Consider the following 19,173-nt stretch of genomic DNA (forward strand, 5'->3'; position numbering starts at 1 on the left):
CTGTGCTAAATTGAGGAACATGTCTGATTTACACAAGACATACCATGGACTGCCCCCAGCATACACTTGAGTGTGTCAGTTGACGCAAACGACACATTTTACTGAATGTTTCGATGTACATGTGGTAAGTCTTGAATCAAACACTTGCTTAAAAATGAAATAAAAAGTTTTAATGTAAAATGATTACAATACAATATAAAATAAAAAAAGTTCTTAAAGTCAATATGCAAAGTAGTAATTTTGCTTTATTGCACATTTTTAAAAGATATTATGTTCTATAATCCCATTTGTTTTGTCATGATAGAGATTTTGTGCTAGATCCCAAGCAGTCCCTTACCACCCATTCCCCCTCACCCCCCCAATCTTATCCTTTTTCATTCCCTTTATTGGCATTCTGCCCACATATTAAGGATGATTTACAGTAGGCAACTAACCTACCAATGAGCATGTCAGTATGTGGAACATTGTGGATAGCCCATGCAATCAGAAATCACGTAGACATCAGTGACGGTCAGAATCAAACCCATTTACTGGGGCTATGAAAAAGCAACACTGTCAGCTGTACCACTCCCCAAAGTGCAAGAGAGTTCTTTTTATATTTTAAAAGCAGAATTATCTTAAATTTTTATCTAATTTTCCCTAACTAAAACAGGCTGAATTAATGACAGTAACATTGATTTCTGTGTTAACACTAGGTATTAAAACTGTAAAACTCACATCACCGTATAGTGCAATGGCAGGGGTTGATTTCATTACTTCCACAAAATGCAGCCTTTTTTTTAAATACATGTTTTACACCCTGTACCTAAATAGTTAAAGTTCCCTAGGCACAAAAATGTAATGTGATGAAAAAGATGCTAAAGGCAGAATTCTGTCCCTTGCCATTAAATACCAGCCTCTTCTTCCAGGTTACCATCTTAGACTGAACCAGAAAGCCTGCTGCCTTGGTCCACAACTAAGTTTCTAACTCCCATTTATTCTTCTTCTACAACTTGCCCTCCAAAATTTCATCAGTCTCTGCCATCAACTGCTTCCCAATATCACTTGCCTCCCAATGACTTTCTCCTTCCACAATAAATTTAGAACTAAGTTGGACCTTCCCATTTACATGTAGCAGCATACCAGTCTATATTGACTTCTGCTGCAAGTTCGCAATTAATTTGAAGAACTCATCCTTCTATTAGAATTCTTTCCTGACTTCGCCATTTTCTATCTGAACCTTTTTCCATCCTCTTCTACTGAGAATTGTCCACTCTGAACATCTGCCATTCCCTAATTCCTTTGGAAATCTTGAACCAAAACTTTGGAATCCTGCATTTAGCCTCTCCATCACATTTCCTTCTCTAACCTTTGATTTTTTTTATATATATATGCCTTATCCTGCCAGTTTTAGTTCAAGTATGCTTTTTCATACCAGTCATACATCCTCTCAACCTTTGAGCATCAGACCAGTTTCAGCTTCAATTCTCTGATATCCCAAGTGTTCAGTGGCTGGAAAAAAATGGAACAAATGTTGCCTGATTTACAACTCCATGAGAACTAACTCTTCCCTCGAATCTTGCTCAGCAACCACCCTCAACAGATAAATGAAAATTAATAAAACCATAAATGCTTGAAAGCAAATGAACCTATTAGATGCTTTCTGGAAAGAGAAACAATTGCTGTTTTAATTTGGCGACACTTTGTCAGAACTGTTGACACGGGAAACATTAACCATCCTAGTTCAAACAAAAATTTATGACTTTTCTTGAATTCATTCTCAGGGATTAACATTTTTGCTCATTCCTAACTTTCCCTGAATGGAGGAGTTGGTTAAAATCGCATGCTTAGATCTGGAGTCACTTGTAATAAAGCAGGGTGAACAGTGGCAGATTTCCTTCCTTGAAGGGTTTTAATGAGCCATAGTGTTATAACAAAGTTTCAGAGTTGCAAATGCAGTCAGATTTTTTACCCCTAACCACTAGATTTGATCTTTACTGAATTGAATTTTAAATTCTCCAACTGCAAAGGGAGGGTTCAAACTAGTGTTTGGATAAACGATTCAGAAATTTGGTTGCTAGTCCAGTTATTTAACCACTTAGCAATGCCTTGTGCTGTATAGGGGGTAAGGATGATTGCCAAGTTCCTCTATTGCCAGTCTTTTTGAAGAGAGAGAATAGTTTTTATACATAGAAGTTACTAACACAGAAGCAGTGTAAATGTTTTCCATTTTTCCATTTTATCTGGGGAGATGATGCATTTTAAGTTCAGTAATGTCTATAAGGATTTGTATGCAATATGATTTTAGGCAATGTATTTATGTGCAAGAGCAGACATTATGCCCTGTCACATCCAGGATATCTTTAGTCCTGATGCTCATAGAAAGAGAAGACTAGGGTAAAGTCAGCTATGGATAACTTTAATCACTTAGTGTATTTTTAGGGAAAATAGAATTCTTGTCAGTCATTCTTAGGAGGAAAATGATCTGACCAACTTGAACCTACATTTCATCTAAAAGAAGAATGAGATTCAGGCAGCCCAGCAATTTCTTAGCTCAGAATTGTGATATTGAATCCATCACATCTACCAAGTGGGCAGAAAATACTTGACACATGAATGGATTGTGTTTGGCAGTAACAAGCTAAGTAACTGGAGCATTATAAGGTTTTCCAATTTGCAGAATTGACATAGTTTGAGCTTTAGTTTTTAATTCCTTTTGTCCCATTGTCCATGCAAGATTAGTTGAGCTAGTAATGACAACTTGTAAATATTTGTTATAGAATTGTGGAGTAGTGCAATATCGACACAATCCCTTTGGTGCAGCTGGTCTGAGCCAACCACACCATCCTCCCAGCAAGTCCCAATTGCCAGCTGGTCTGAGCCAACCACACCAACCTCCCAGTAAGTCCCAATTGCCAGCTGGTCTGAGCCAACCACACCATCCTCCCAGCAAGTCCCAATTGCCAGCTGGTCTGAGCCAACCACACCATCCTCCCAGCAAGTCCCAATTGCTAGCTTTTGGCCCATAACCCTCCATGTATCTATCCAAATGTCTCTTAATGTTGCAATTGTACCCACCTTGATTGCTTGCTGGTATTCACTGCCCGCTGTATAAATAAGTTGCCTCTCTGATCCCTATCTCTTGCGTCTTGTATCTGTACAACCCAGAGGAAAAGATGTGACCGTCCACCTTATCTATACTCCTCATGATTTTATAAATTCCTCTTTCTCATGCACTTTAAGAATTTGCACATTGTTAGATAATTGACCTACAGCTATCACCCGCTTCTTCCTATCACCAAACCAATTGTGAATCCATCTCACTGGCTAATCGTTCCACGTACAGTCATTATCCAAATCCTTTACGTAAGTAATTAATACGTGGTCCCAATACAAACCCGCGGGGCAAACTACTAGTCACTGGCTTTGGGTCGGATACTCAACCTTCAACCAGCACATTCTGTTTCCTATCATCAAGCCAATTGTGTATCCACCTCACTGGCACCCCACATAACCAAACCTACCAGATCAGGCTGTTAATGCAGGACCTTATCAAAGGCTGTTAAGTCCATATTGGTAATATGCAGTGCACTGTCCAATCTCCATCTAACTGCTTAGATATCTGTCCCACACACAACCCTGCTGACCATTCGAGATCAGGTTTTAGCTATCCATGTGATGGCTCCTCAGATTCCCTCCAGTAACTTCCCTACAACTGAAGTCAGGCTCACTGGCCTGCCCTTGTTACCCTTGAACAATAAAATAACATTAGCCACCCTCCAGTCTTCTGGAACTTTGCCAGTAGCAACAACAAAGCAAATACCTGTACAAGGGCCTCCATGATTTCTTCCCTTGATGTCACTGAATGGCACCATGGTGTCCAATGTCCAATATAAAAAATTCTGGGCCACCCCAAAAATCCACATTGATTTAAGGGCTTCAATCTGAAATGTCACTGTACTCTTTTCCTAGATGCTGCCTGGCCTGCTGAGTTCCTCCAGCATTTTGTAAATGTTGCTCAGATTTTCAGCATCTGCAGATTTTCTCTTGTTTGTGATTACATCATTTCAGCGTGAGCTTTTGTAGTTTTATTAACTACAAAAGTTCATGCTGAAATGATGTAATCTGCATTTTATGTATGTTTTATTAGAATCAACATTTGTACTTTACTGTAAAGCCTTTATCATAGATAAAATAACAAGAGATTTTAGAAGAAACTGATAGGAAAAAGAAGCAGAAATTATTAAAAATAAAGCCAAGATGCTCCTATAGCTATTGGGAAGATGAGCAAATAATTCTTGAAAGTAGATTGCAAGGAGGATATCTAACTAGGCTGGAAGCTCAATTGCACCTGTCCATCGTGCTGCTATTTCTGCATAATACAGACATCTCAGAAGAAAGATTGAAACAAACATATAGGTCCAAATATGTGAAGACTTGTAAATGAAATGACACCTTTTATTTTTGATATTTAATCAACCTGATATGGTGAATCACAAACAAAAGAAAATCTGCAGATGCCAGAAATCTAAGCAACCCACACAAACACATCCAAGAAACGAGATCTTCAAGGGTATTGGCCCAAAATGTCAACTGTACTCTTTTTCCATAGATGCTGCCTGGCTTGTTGAGTTCTCCAGCATTTTGAAGTCTTTTTCTCATTATGTACCTTGGGCTAACGGTGAAAAGAAAGTCAATGCCAGGAAGTTTTGAGGATTAGTGACACCACTTGGATTTTGTTGGGTTCTCAAAATTAAACAGTCTATTGATAATAGTGTGAACAGACTGGTTGAGCAGGTAATTCTATTATTAAACATTTATCAACAAATTGTATTCTTTTTCTTTAAGATATTGAATAGCATATGAAATGGTTTCATTAAGAGGAACATTTTCGCTCTTTGAAAAAAGAAATCTGAGGGTAAATTGTTACTAAATGGAGATTTAATGTTATTGCAGAATCAGCTAGGTAGGGTGATTTGGAGCCCATCATTCCAGAGAGAGATTTATTTCATGAATAAACTTCCAGAAGTAGAGATCTACATTTGAGTACATGGATTAGGAGTGAACCACAGGGCCCCTTGCCTCTGCTGTGGCCTAAATAAGGTAGCTGAACTTTATATTTTAAGACAGGATTTGTTAATTTGAATAATTGTGTGCTTTTGGGAATACTTGATGCGTATGGATAGAGGACTGGTAACCGGAAGGAGATGGTTTTGAATTGGCAGGCTGTTCAGTGTTTAGCCCTTGGCCATTTCTATCCACTGACTTAGCTGAGACGTATGCAAAGGTTTCTTTAATGATACATTGGTAATTGGAAAAGTGACCTTTGAAGAGGTCCACAAGACCGAGCCAAATATCCTAATTCTGCTCTTCAAATCTGCTTCATCATTCCTTCATGGCTGATTTATTATCTGTCAACTCTATTCTTCTGCCTTCTCCCCATAATCGCTGATGCCCTGACTAATCAAGAACCTTTCAACCTCCGCTTTAAATATACCAAATGACTTGAATTCCATAGATTCACTACCTCTGGCTAAAAAGAAAATCCCTCCTCATAACTGTTCTAAAGGGATGGCCTTGTATTCAGAGGCTGCGCGCTCTGGTCCTAGAAACCCCACTATAAGAAACATCCGCTCCATGTGCACTCTATCTAGGCCTTTCTATATTCAGTAGGTTTCAATGTGATTTTTTTTTCCCCCCCAATCCCCACATTCTTCTAAACTCCAGTGAGTACAGGCCCACTGCCATCGAACACTCCTCATGTAGTAATGTAGTATCCAAGACATCTTCGAGGAGCCATGCCTCAGAAGGGCAATGCTCATTATTAAGGACCCCCATCACCCAGGGCATGCCTTTTCATTGTTACTGTCAGGAAGGAAGCACAGAAACCTGTAGGGACACACTTAGCAATTCAGGAACAGCTTCTTCCCCTGTGTCATCTGATTACTGAACCCATGAACACTACCTTACTTTTTAATATATAATTACTTCTGTTTTTGTACTTTTTTGATCTATTTAATATACATGTATTTAATTGATTTACTTGTTTTTCTATCTATGTACTGCTGCTGCTAAGTTAACAAGTTTCACAACACATGCTGGTGATAATAAACCTGATTCTGATTCTTTTATTTCCGGGACCATTTTTATGAACTTCCTTTGGACCCTCTCCAATGCCAGCACATCCTTCCTTAGATAAGGGGCTCAAAACTGCTCACAATATTCCAAGTGTGGCCAAAGCCTTGAAAAGCCTCAGAATTGTGTCCATGCTTTTATATTCTAGTCCTCCTGAAATGAATACCAACATTGCATTTCCCTTCCTTAACAACTGACTCAACCTGCAAGTTTACCTTTAAGGAATCTCGCACGTGGACTCCCTCAAACCTCCACAGCTCTGATTTCTGAATTCACTCCCCGTTTAGAAAATAGTCTATGTCTTTATTCCTTCTGCCTAAGTGCGTGACCATACACTTCCCTACATTATATTCATCTGCCACTTCTTTGCCCATTCTCTTAATCTCAATGTAATATAATCAGGTTAGAGCAGAGGGCAAGAGGTAGGAGATGGAATTTGGTGTAAAATATGAGATTATTCACTTTATCAAAAGGATTTCTTTAGTTATTGCAAAACTAATAAATTTTACTGTGCAGAGGGATCTGGATAAGCTAGTCCACAAAATAAAAAAAAAAGTTAACATGCAAGTATATCTGACAATTAGGAAATCAAATTCTATATTTGTCTTTATTTTTAAGAGACTGGAATACATGATTAAGAAAATTACATTACAACTGTACACAGTTTGATATTTCTTTAGCATGACCCTGGATTTAGTAACCTACAGCTACCAGTACATTAGTTATAGTATTGTACGGTATAAAACAGGTTCTTTGACCCACCTCTTTGCCAACCATTTGCCAGTTATCTATACCCATGACCCTTGCCTTCATTAATTCCATCTCAGTGTTGGCCTCTTGAACATTGTTCCTGCCTCCACCACCACGTCTGGAAGCTCATTTAGATACCAACTAAAATTTAGCCCCTTTTAAACCTTCTCCCTCTCACCATAACCTTATGTTCTCTAGTTTTAGACACACCAACCATGGAAATGGACACCATCTACTCTGTCCGTGCCTTTCATAATTTTATATGCCTTTATCATGCTACATCTCAGTCTCCTTTGTTGCAGAGCAAATAGACTCATCCTTGTATAATATATGCCTGCCAGTCCAAGTAGTAGCTTTGTGAATCTTTTCTGAACCCTCTTGCATTTAGTACTGTACTGTGGTGACCGAAAGTACACATACCAAGGCTGGCCTGATCAGTGTTTTGTACGGGTGTAAAGTGGAACAGGACCTGTTGCATTAACAAGAACAGCTTGGCTGCCATGAGGTCCTGCAAACTCTTCCTACTCACCAGAACTTTGATTGGTTAGCAAACCTCCTGTTTATCAATTAATGTTTGCATTTACCACTGCCCTGGTGTAGGATCTTGACCTGAAATGTCAACCATCCACAGATGTTGCCTGACCTGCTGAGTTCCACCAGTACTTTTTCTCGTTCCAGTATCTACAGTCTCTTGTGACTAAATGTATGCGTTTGTCTTTTAATGATCACAATAACTCTGCACCTGTCAAAAAGTTTGAAAAATACTTGACTATTTATGAAGTATTTAAACTAACAAATACAAATCTTTTATACCTTTTCTGCTGGTGAATAATTTGTCCATTGATTTCAGGTGTCTCCTTGTGTGTAGATGAAGTTTGCCTGGTCCAGGCTCAGCAAGTGGATTTTCCATTCTGAGAACTAGAAGATGTAGAGAAGTTCTCACTTCTGTTCTTTCTTCCCTTTCTTCCATGGTCCTCTCCAATCAGATGCTCCTCCTCTAGCTCTTTACCTCTTCCACCTATCTCTTCTCTGCTTAATTCATCCACCCACTCACCTTCCCCCACCACCCCCGCCCATCTGGTTTCACCTTTTAATCTGCCAGTTTGTACTCCTTCCCCTATACCCACCTTCTTATCTTGACCTGCCCCCTTTCTTTTCAGTCCAAAATGTCGACTGTTTATTCCTTTCCGTAGACGCTGCCTGACCCCAGTTTCTTCAGTATTTTGAGAGTGTTGCTCAAGATTTCCAGCATCTGCAGGATATCCTGTGCTGCTTCTTTCCAGACAGGCAGTGCAGTAGCTCTGCTGCCACAAAATTCCCGACCTACAATCTTTCCTTGGGAATTGCCCACTTGGGGCAAATGACTGGCAGGTCCATCAGAACATCTGCCTCATTGTATGTCAAGTTTAAGTTAATCTGAATAATTATTTTGAGATTCTTCTAACATTTGTCCTTGTTGCAATATGTGATTACTCCCTATAAACTGGCTTCTCCTCCTCAATGAACAGTGGCTTCTTTGTGAAGAATACAGATTCACTTTAATTATTGGATGTTGGATCAGAAAAATAATGTTAGAGGCATGTGTCAGTCATAAGCATTGATCCACTGATATAGTTGACAAATGTCCAGGCCACTGCCATACTTGTCATCCATTATACTAACCCAGGCTAACCTGTTCCAAATACTGCGGTCTTGGTGGGCTGACCTCCTGTCTGTCCTGAAGGATGCTCTCGAAGAGAGAGCAGGGTCTATTTCAAAAAGGCCTTCTGTGTCAAATACTGATGTCCCACTCTTGAAATGACACCATGATGATTAATTTGATGTTTTTAAAACTGTTAAAATTGATTTAACTATATCATTAAAAAAACCATGTCTTAAACAGCACTTAAATAAAATCCATAAAGTTAGATATCTAAGATGATGAGGGGTATTGATCGTGTGGATAGCCAGAGGCATTTTCCCAGGGCTGAAATGGCTAACACAAGGGGGGCATAATTTTAAAGTGCTTGGAAATGGGTACAAAGGGGCTGTCAGGGGTATGTTTTTCACACAGAGAGTGGTGGGTGCATGGAATGCACTGCCGGCAGTGGTGGTGGAAGTGGATACAATAGGGTCTTTTAAGAGCCTCTTAGCCCAAGAGTATATAGAGCTTAGAAAAATAGAGGGCTATGCGCTGGGAAATTCTAGGCGGTCTCTGAAGTAGGTTACATGGTTAGCACAACATTGTGGGCCAAAGGGCCTGTAAATTTCTGTTTTTGACCACTTAACCTTTTCTCCACAGGGTCAGTGACCCAATTCAAATGAGCCAGGTTGCTGTTATTGCATGGACCCATCTTGGCATAATTGTGGAGGGCTTTCATCATTAAGCCGATGCTTTGCCAGTGACTTGCTGGTTGGTCCAGTGACAGAGCATGACGTTGAGTACAGCAGCGTTTGACTTCCAGTTTACTTGGGCTTCCATGGTTGACCGTGAGATGGGCTGAAGCACAGTCTACAAAATCAACCCACTAAACTAAAGTCAATCCAGGCTAAGATCTTTCTCTCATGAATTGGTTACATTTTGTCCTATATCCAGTGTATAATAATACCTGTTCTGTTGTGTCTTGTGCATAATATTACTTGGTGAATTCTGCAATGAAAGATGATCATGTTTCAAGTACTGAGAGGAACATTTTTTATAACACGTTCATTTTATTCAGTTAACATTTGTATATGGCATTTCATCTTCGAAATGTACTCTGTAGACTGATTTACATGTGAAATACTTGTTAGTAAGATGAAATTCAAAATGGTTAAGTTGATCTTTCATCACCCTGATTTTTCCTCTTAAAGCCATGAAAATAATTTGCTTCACAACAGGGCCCAACTTAGAATTCGGTTTGCCAAGATGTAGTCTATATCATAGCTTGAATGGTAGTTGCAAGAGATTTTTAAAATTTTGAAAATTTTCCATTGCTATCAATTTTATTAAGTTGAATTTCAGTATAGATCTAAATGATAAATATCTTAATAGAGCAAATAGATCACAGTGTTAATGGCATAAATTTTAGGTTACATTTATAAATCTTATAGTATGTAACTGGACACTACTCCTTGCAACTAAATATATTTTGTTTCATTTGTCTGCAGTTCTTGGAGACCAAATCTGGTGTCACCTGCATGGAATCACTTTGCTGTTACTCAAGCGGAGAAACAGGATGTTCACCTTTTAGAAGAGTATTAGACCAAATAATGGGAAGATGCAATTCCTTGCGAGTCAACAGGTGTGGAATTTCTCTTAATAGACTCTGCTGCAAGCATTTTTCTTACAAACAGGAACATGAGCCTGCTGTGGCTGTTGACTTGCAGAACAGCAGTAGGCATGGTCCATAACAAGCTGTACCTGTTCTTAAATTTTTTTTAAACATTCAGTAAACAGTAAATTTGTAATCAAGTTTTGGACTGGCTGCTTGGTGTCAGCAGTAAGAGAAAATAATTTAGTATTTTGATACGGTACTTTGTATTGTTTTCTTGGGTATAAGTAGGAATGTTCTTTACAATGTGATTAGAAATTGTATTGTTTTGGTGTCAAACTCCTGGGAGCTTTTCAAACTCTGTATTCTTTACAGGGTCATGGATTCTAAGTTGAGCTTGCTTCCTTCTGCTAATGAATAGTTTTTACCTGACGAAAATGTTGTGGGTATCCCCTCAGAATAAGAATCCTAATTTAAAAGCACTCCCTAAACCCCACCATTGTGTGGTAAATGCTTAAGAATTTGTTAGTGTATTTGTTCACTCTCACTTATAGATCATACGACTTAAATTTATAGAGGCTTCTAAATCACTGTCAATGTGGTTATTGAACCAAGCTATGAGAGACTTATCACTCCAAGTTACATGTTTTCTTCTAAAATAATTGCAAAGTAAACTTTAGAAGATAGAGTGGGTGATGCTCAAGCAAGTCTAGTTTCTAAACTTGAAATCGATTTTGGTTTTGATATATCTGCTGGTACTAAATTTGCCATTTTCATTATCACAGTGATTGAGAATCTCTGAAACTGTCAACTAATTGATCACTGAGTCAATTTTCACCTCCTGTTCAAGTTCTTATCCTCATTGGTTTCTAAGCCTTTGTAGTTTGCTAAAATTGTCATTGTACTCCTTGTACGTGGTTTTAAAAATAGCTTGTTTCAAAAACAATTTTATAAGTGTAAAATTTGTTAGATTTTATGACAGGAATTTACTTTGTAAAACAGTCAGATGTTTTTAAACCTTTTTCTTTGTGGTAAGTTTTGTAATATTTAGCCCATTTTAACTATTTGGAAAGTGTACACAAGTCGGGGGAAAAGGTTTTCTTTTTTATTCTTTGTCAGTATTTTGATTAGATTTTCAGTTCTGGAACCAGTCAAAAAAAATGTATTCTTTCGTTTTTCGAAAAATGAGTTGTTTTTATTTTTTGCCAGTTGATTGAACTTTCAAAGCCCAATTTTAAATTGGAGGTAATGGACTTGGATACAGACAGACTTGATTATAAAATAAGTTTTATAAAATCCCTTGCTTTATTTTTGAAATATAATTAAGAATAGATGTTAGTTTAATGCAGCAAGATCTCAGTTCTCTTTGATATGTAGGGGAATTCATCTTTCAAATGTATAAAGAGGTCTTTTATATTTATCCAGGACAAAAGTTGGAATTCTTTTCATGCCATGCATGCAGGAAGGCTTTTCAGTTAATGCAACAGTGACTCATCTGGCCTAGGTTATGTGCCCAAGTTGCAAGAGATAAATTTGCACTTAATATTAGTGTTGCCACTGACCCAAAATGTCTTACCACTTTGGGAGGGAGTAATGTACTGTTTCTAATTGAGATTGAATAGAACAGACGGTATATGTTCTAGAGTAAAAACATAAATATCAGTAGGTCAAGGAGCATCTGGAAAAGAAAGAATTGGGAGTTCAGGGCACCGTAAAGGTTGGAGAAATTGAATTAATGTTGTAGTATGACTTTGCATCAACACAGGCCAATTCTGATACAGAGACTGTATAAAAGTAAATTTATTTTTTAAATAGTCTGAGGATTTATTGAGTTACTGAACTACTGGAATTAATGAATACTGAACAATTTATGCATAGTTACATCTTCAGGTGGAATAGGTGTAAAATTGATCACAGAACCAGTGGTGTATCTAAGGTATGGCAGTTATGGCACGTGCCCTGGGCTCCACTTGAAGGGGAGCACCACTGAGCAGTTTCTATTAAAGTCAGACAAGCCATCCTTGGATAGTGAAAAAAGAATTTTCTTCAGATGTATGATCTGTCTTTGATTATCATGGGTGAGAAGCACGAGGATGGCCTTATCTCAGAGCATTGTGTGAGAAGACCATGAAACGTTTCTTCACGAAGGGGGAGGAAAGTGGAGCTGAAGGATGGAAGAGACAGAAGTTGGAGGCGGAGGAGGCCAAGAAGTCGAGCAAATTCTTCATGCCGTTATTTGAAAAGCCCAGAACAAGTAGTTCGACACGTTCCATGGAGTCGCCTGCACCTGCTACAAGTTTGTTAGAATCCGAAGGTGAATCAAGTACAAATGCGTCGCAAGTCAAGGAGGAAGCCAAGTCAGATAAATCCGAGTATGACAAGATTAAGAGTGAGGCTGCCACAGAGAACGTGGACATGACAGGAGGGGAAGACGATGGTGGTGGTGATGTTGAGTTTATTGATGAGATTGAACCTGACGACACTGAACCTAGTGAACCGAATGGTGTCAAAGAGCCTCGAGCTGTCATACCAGAAGTGACTGAACAGCATGACATTGGACTTCTGAAGTTCGACAAGGATACTGGAAAAGCAATTCTGCCTGAAGATTTGAGAACAGAAATAATAAAGCTGGGTTCGAAGTATTTCCAGAACAATGAGGGGCCTTTCCAACCAACAAATAACCGCTCAATTAACAAAACTTGGTTCAAGAGGAAATTGGGAAATAGTCGTGGTGAAGAAGTGACTCGCTCATGGCTGGTCTATTCCCCTTCTAAAAAGTCTGCATTTTGTATCTGTTGTCTTCTCTATTCCTGGTCAGACCATCAATCCTCATTGGAGCAGGAAAATGGATTCAACCAGTGGAAAGCACCTAAAAGGATTAATCCTTCACTGCATAAAATTCCTTGTGACTCAGAACCTGGCTTTGCGAGGACACGGAGTCACTTCAGCTAGGCAATGACTCCAATGTGGGAAATTTCCTTGGCTTACTGATACTACTGGCCATCTTTGACCCTGTCATAAAAGAACACCTCACTCATTTGGAAAGTCATCCTGGATCCACTTCTTATCTTTCACCAAGTGTCCAGAACAAATTCATCCACATGATGGCATCCACTGTTCGCCACAGTTTACTGAGAAGCATTCGTAAAGCCAAGTACTATGGTCTCATGTTCGACTTGACTCCTGATCAGGCACACCGTGAGCAGATGTCAGAAGTAGTGAGGTATGTGGAAGGTGATTTTGAGAAGAAAACAGTCCGTGTTAGGGAGTCCTTCCTTGGTTTTGTCCAGATAAGCCAGAAGGATGCTGAGAGCTTGGTTGAAGACATCTTGAGATAGCTAGAGAAGGACGAAATGGAGCTACAGTGCTATGACAACGCTGCTGTGATGGCTGAACACCGATGTGGTGTTCATCAAAGAATAAGTGAGAGAAACAACCCGGCAGTGTTTGTGAATTGCGACAATCACTCACTCAACTTGGTGGGTGTACATGCAGCTAGGCAGGATACAATGATGGTCACGTTTTTTCAAACCATTGAATCTCTCTACGTGTTTTTCTCTCGTTCAACACAGCGCTGGGAAAAACTCAAAAACGCCGTGCCTGTGGTTGTTAAGTTGGAGTCCGAAACCAGGTGGAGTGCAAGGACGGAAGCAGTGAAGCCTGTCAACAAGTACCTTGAGGAGATACTTCAAGTTCTCTAGGACTTGATAGACAATGAAAACGAGACCAGTGAAACAAGAAGTGGCGCAAGACAGCAGTACAACCGCATGTTGAGTTACAATTTTCTGATTTTGCTAGGATTTTGGAACAAAGTACTCATTTGCATTGACCGTATTCAAAAGAGGCTGCAGGATCCTAGCATAGACTTCCACGATGCTGCCCTGGATTTGAAAGCCCTCAGATATCATTTTTATGATGAAAGAGAAGTGTTGGTCAGTGAGTCACTTGAAGGAGTCGGTCTCAAGAATGGAATATTGAAGTTGAAAGACTTCAGAGAGGAAAGAAACGAATGGCTCTTGAGAACTCGAGAGCTAAGGAGGAAATGGAAAGAGTCATGGAGGGAATACTTGACCATCTTCACAGAGAAATGGATGGAAGGTTCGCTCGTTTGCACGACACTGACGCCAAGTTTGGGTTCCTTCTCGATGTCGAGGGACTGTGTTACGGTGCCGACAGTAACGACTTAAAGAAGAAGTGCGAAAATTTGGGCGAATTGTACAGCTCTGATGTTGATGGACGGCAGCTATATGAAGAAATTTTGGATTGCAGAATGTTGCTATCAAGGCAGGTCAACATGAAAATATCAAGACCTGAAGAGCTGCTTGAATTTATTGTTCAGTATGGAGATGAGAATGTCTTCCCCAATCTTCACATTGCTATTCAAATAACGCTAACCATCGCAGTTTCCATCGCCAGCTGTGAGAGATCATTCAGCAAGTTAAAACTAATACTTTCATATTTGAGATCCTCCATGGGTCAAGGCAGACTCTGTGATCTTGCTCTGCTGAGTGTAGAAAGAGAAGAAACTGAAAAAACTGATTTTGATCACATCATAGACCAATTAGCATCAGTGAAAGCAAGGAAGGTGCAGGTATAATTTTCATGTAGTGCCATAATTTGTTAATTAAAAGATTAATGAGCTTGACTTGTATTTTTGAGCTGATATTATGGTAAAGTTATCTAAAAGATGAGTGTCAGATGTTTGGAAAGGGGCGCAATTTCAGTGCTTGCCGTAGGCGCTATTTTCCGTAGATACGCCCCTGCACAGAACATACAAGAAGTGGAAATAGAGTAAGCCCCTTGTGTCTGCTCTTCCTTCCAATCAGATCACACATGATCTCTTACCTTGGAAACACTTTGCTGCATTAACCCTTTATTATGATTAGAAACATAGGCACTGGAAAATGTAGCGAATTTAGGCCAGCTTATTCTGTTCCTACTTGGTGTTCTTTTAATACTTTATAACAATTGTGGGTGTTTTCTCTAAATTACGTTTACTCTGATTCTGATTGTTACATACTTTCTTGATGTGTTTCAATTAAGTCTTTGCAATGTCCTGTTTAAGCTGTCTCATACCTCAAATCTATGGAAGACTGTCTATCTCGATTCTCCTGCTATCTACAGGTTTTAATTTCTACCTTTAGCATTGTTTAACTTGTCTTATTTTCTCTTCTCCTTTCAATCTTGATGGTTTCGGGATCTTTGGGCCTTCGTTGAGATTACTCCATATAAATTAAAAGGTTAGCCATTTTGATGAAATGCAGATTTCTGTCCTTTGAAAACCTAAAGATTATATGGATTTGTATTGTTGAATATCATTTTCTTGTCGAAAGTTTGGAAATGTCCAGGTAGTTAATCAAGGATTGAAGGAGCTTGAGAGTTTCACCCTCTGTTATTGGAAATGTATTTCTGCTGTCACTATGACTAAACCTTACTGGTGAATGCTAGTGGTTTCAAATGGAAATGAGGGTGTTGAATCCAGGGCTTTTGAATCTAGTTGTGACAGCACTGAGGGGTTTGGAATTCACTGCTGGTCTCTAGTGGAGAAGCAAACTCTGGCTGAGGATCCTGATCCTCTCTATAAAATTATACAGCAGTTACAGAACAGTAGAACACTCAGCCCATACATGTCTGTGTCAGTTCTCTACCAGAACAACTCACTAGTTCCTTCTCGATAGCTTTGCATATTTTTCCTCACTATAGATTTTCCGGTTCGCTCTTGAAGGCCACAAGGCAACCTGCCTCCACTTCCACAACTGCAGGAAGCGAACTCTATATTCCAAAGGCACATTATTAACTAGTTTTTCCCTCATGTCAGTCTAATTCTTAATTCATTTCTCATTTTATACCTGAATGGTCCTTGGTTTTGCCACCAACAAGAATGGCCTCTCACTGTCCACTCTATTCAGATTGTTATCAGTATAAATACTTCTACCATATCTCTCCTCAGCCTTTTTGGTTGAACAGTTACCCTTAACAAACCTACACCATCCAATCTCCTCCAGCTGTCTATTTAATCCTGTCTTGGATCAATGTTTCTAAAAGCTTTCCTCACACCAAGATTAAACTGAAGAAGTGTCTTGGCCCAAAACGTCGACTGTTCATTTCCATAGATGCTTCTTGACCTGCTGAGTTCCTCCAGTATCTTGTGTGTGTTGCTTTGGATTTTCAGCATCTGCAGAATTTCTCATTAAACTGACTGGTCTGTTGCTGGGTTTGTACTTCTTTACTGAACGAGGTAACATTCTGCAGTCCTCTGATACCACTCTGTAAACAAAGCATACTGAAAGGTTATGATTACCATGGCAGCTTCTTCTCAAACTTCCCTCACAATCCTAGGATACATTCCTTTGGGTTCCAGTGACTTACAGATTTAAGTTCAGTCAACTTTTCTAATAGTAATTTTTAAATCTGGGGCTTCATTCATTCTATGACGCATCATGGGCTGGGCTGTGGATTGGTGACAAAAGAGAGGGTGAGTTACAGTGCTAGGGATCCAGTCGCCTTTCGGCTTCACTGCTGGAACACGGTGCTCTGGGCCAGCAACACAGGCCTTCCATGTCCAGACTGGATAAGTACAGGTGGGAGAACCACATCACAAAGATTTGGGCCTGTGTGTTTTAGTCCAGAGTTCATCATTCTGATTTGTAGAACAAAATGTCCTACTGCTCAAGACATTTTTGGAACTAAAATACTGTTATGAAGGATTGAACATCCCTTACATTTTAACTGAAACATATTAATATTAAAATTGTAATGCATATTTAATGAGATTTTACAGTTGGTGGAAATCCAGAACTGAGAGAACTCAACAAGTCAGGCAGCACCTATGGAGGGGAATAAACGGTCTTCACCAGATTTCGTGATGAGGGGTCTCAGCCTGAACTGCTGTTTGATTCCCTCAATAGAGGCAATGCTTATTTAATGTGTTTAACATTTACGTAGCTGATTAATAGCCTTTTATTTGGATACTTACATGTAAGAACTTAGGATATAATTTTAAATGTGTGTAAGATTGTAAGCCAAGTATGAATCTACATTATTTCTACCTACAAATGCTCTCTAGATGTCACGTTGTCAAAAATTTTGTTTTTGTTTTAGATCTTGGAGTGACTTGGATCCCTACTGCACGAATGACACAACCATTTTGACACTCTCGTCAATGGATGGCCCTTCACATGCATCAAGGATTTAATGGTTGAGTGAAGGCGTGGTGGATGCTATGTCTTTCTAGAGTTTTTGGTTTTCAGTTCCAATTTTTACCTCTGAGTCAAAGGGGAGAATAAAAATATTTATGTGAATATCTGCCCTTGGCCACCATACATTTATGTTTATTTGCATGAATGCCCTATTTTCACTCAAATAAGGTACGGCATTTTAGAAGAAGCATGGACCCTAATGACAATAAAGATTGTAATTTATTTGTAAATAGTTGTAACTTACCATATTTTCCTCTTTTTACAAATGATCTATTTCTGAAGCTATATTTTTCTATTTTTGCTTTCTCAGAGAATGGGATAACAACTTTCATATGGTACATCCACTTTTGGACTCTATCTGCACTAATGTTAAATTAAATTTTTTGACGTGCAAGGTAGCTATTTAGACAAACAAGTAACTTTAAGGAAATGGAATTTCATGCACCTGACATTCTTGGAAACCTCAATCTGGTAGTACCTGCTCCATTCTAATTGCTCTCCCTGTTGGATATCGCAGTCAGTAATTAACTGAATGGTTAACCCATGTTTTGCAATGGAGATGTATTAGGAGGCAACACAGTGGTACAGTAAAAGAAAAAGGTGACATCTTGCAACATATTTTTAAGAGATGTTGATCAACTTTTTAAATTTAAAAGTTTTTTTAAAAATGGGATTTTCAAAACTGGACATGTAAGTGATGGCCGGGAAGTTGCAATTCAGGAAGAAGTTAAAATGAATGAATGGAAAATTAGAATGGTGACTGTAGAAGTGATCTGTCAGATAGCTCTGGAGTTTGCCTAAGCTTCAAGTACTTGGTGATTGCATTCTATGGGAGATTTGGATATGTTAAGTACAGGGACAGATTAGGAAACTAATTCACTATTTGGATTTCTAAATGTTGGTTCAAGTTACTAAGGGTAAGAGGTGTATCTTCTGAGTTTCTTCTGGTTAGAATATTTTAGCCTCTGAAACTTGTTCTCTGCTCTTATATAGAATATAAATCTCTAGCTAAATCAACCCTTAGTCATCTACAAACATCAGTTTAATTTTTGCATTTCACAGATTTCAGTGATTTTTATATAAAATTACATTACTTGTATAAACAAGTTAATATTGCCACCTGTAATGAATGCAATTGCATGTCTCAAACTTGGGAATTGCCAAGCTAATTTGTAAACAATGTATATCTGTTTTTGGAGAACAGTGTACAGTATTGCTCAAACTAAGTAATGAACACCAGCTATACTGAACTATTGTCACAGCAAGTAATTGGTATTCAAAAAAAGGCATATTATTCTCCAAGTAATGTATATTGTTAAAATGAAATTCCATTCTCATTTGGATTATCACTTGAGTTTCTCTGCAGGGGTTCAAACTTTATACAGGTTGAGTATCCCTTAATGAAAATGTGTGCACAGGGTAACAAAAGCAGCACTGGGAGAATACCGGATTCAACTGTTGAACAACTACAGACAACCCAGACTTTGTCTCCAGCTACGTTGCCATGTTTTGATTAAAAGGTTACAGCACACTATATTTGTATTTTACTTTTTTTTCTTAGATTTTATGTAAGGTTTAAAGACAATCAGCATTGTAGACTTGTTCTGGTGTTAGATTTTCATCAGCAATGATCTTCACAACCATATCAATGAATTTCTCCGCTGCTTCATGATCAGCAGACTTTAAAATAGTTTAAAATATTTGAAAATTTAATGCTGTGCCTTTTCTCAAATTTCTACAACCAGCCTGCTGGATATTCACAATTACCTTCAATTTTCAGTTTGTTGTGATAGATCTTTGCTCCTTTCATGATTGGCATACTGTTAAGTGGCATACGTTCAGTCCAACACTGACGACCATTCTTTCAGTACACAGTT

At 38.7% G+C, this 19,173-nt stretch overlaps 1 protein-coding gene across 4 annotated transcripts in view; it reads left to right on the plus strand.

The window, feature by feature from the left end:
* The window catches only part of atp11b (ATPase phospholipid transporting 11B), a 178,089-nt gene extending 159,259 nt beyond the window's left edge, over positions 1 to 18,830 (plus strand). For 2 of the 4 annotated variants that reach the window (XM_072255213.1, XM_072255216.1), the window contains 2 exons: positions 9,994 to 10,127; positions 17,199 to 18,830. In XM_072255213.1, coding sequence (XP_072111314.1) covers positions 9,994 to 10,127; positions 17,199 to 17,292 — 228 coding nt within the window. In that variant the 3' untranslated portion in view covers positions 17,293 to 18,830. The other 2 variants (XM_072255214.1, XM_072255215.1) reach the window with 2 other exon arrangements.
* The last annotated feature ends 343 nt before the right edge of the window (positions 18,831 to 19,173 follow it).

The sequence above is a fragment of the Mobula birostris genome, chromosome 4, assembly GCF_030028105.1.
Source record: "Mobula birostris isolate sMobBir1 chromosome 4, sMobBir1.hap1, whole genome shotgun sequence".
Lineage (NCBI taxonomy): Eukaryota > Metazoa > Chordata > Chondrichthyes > Myliobatiformes > Myliobatidae > Mobula > Mobula birostris.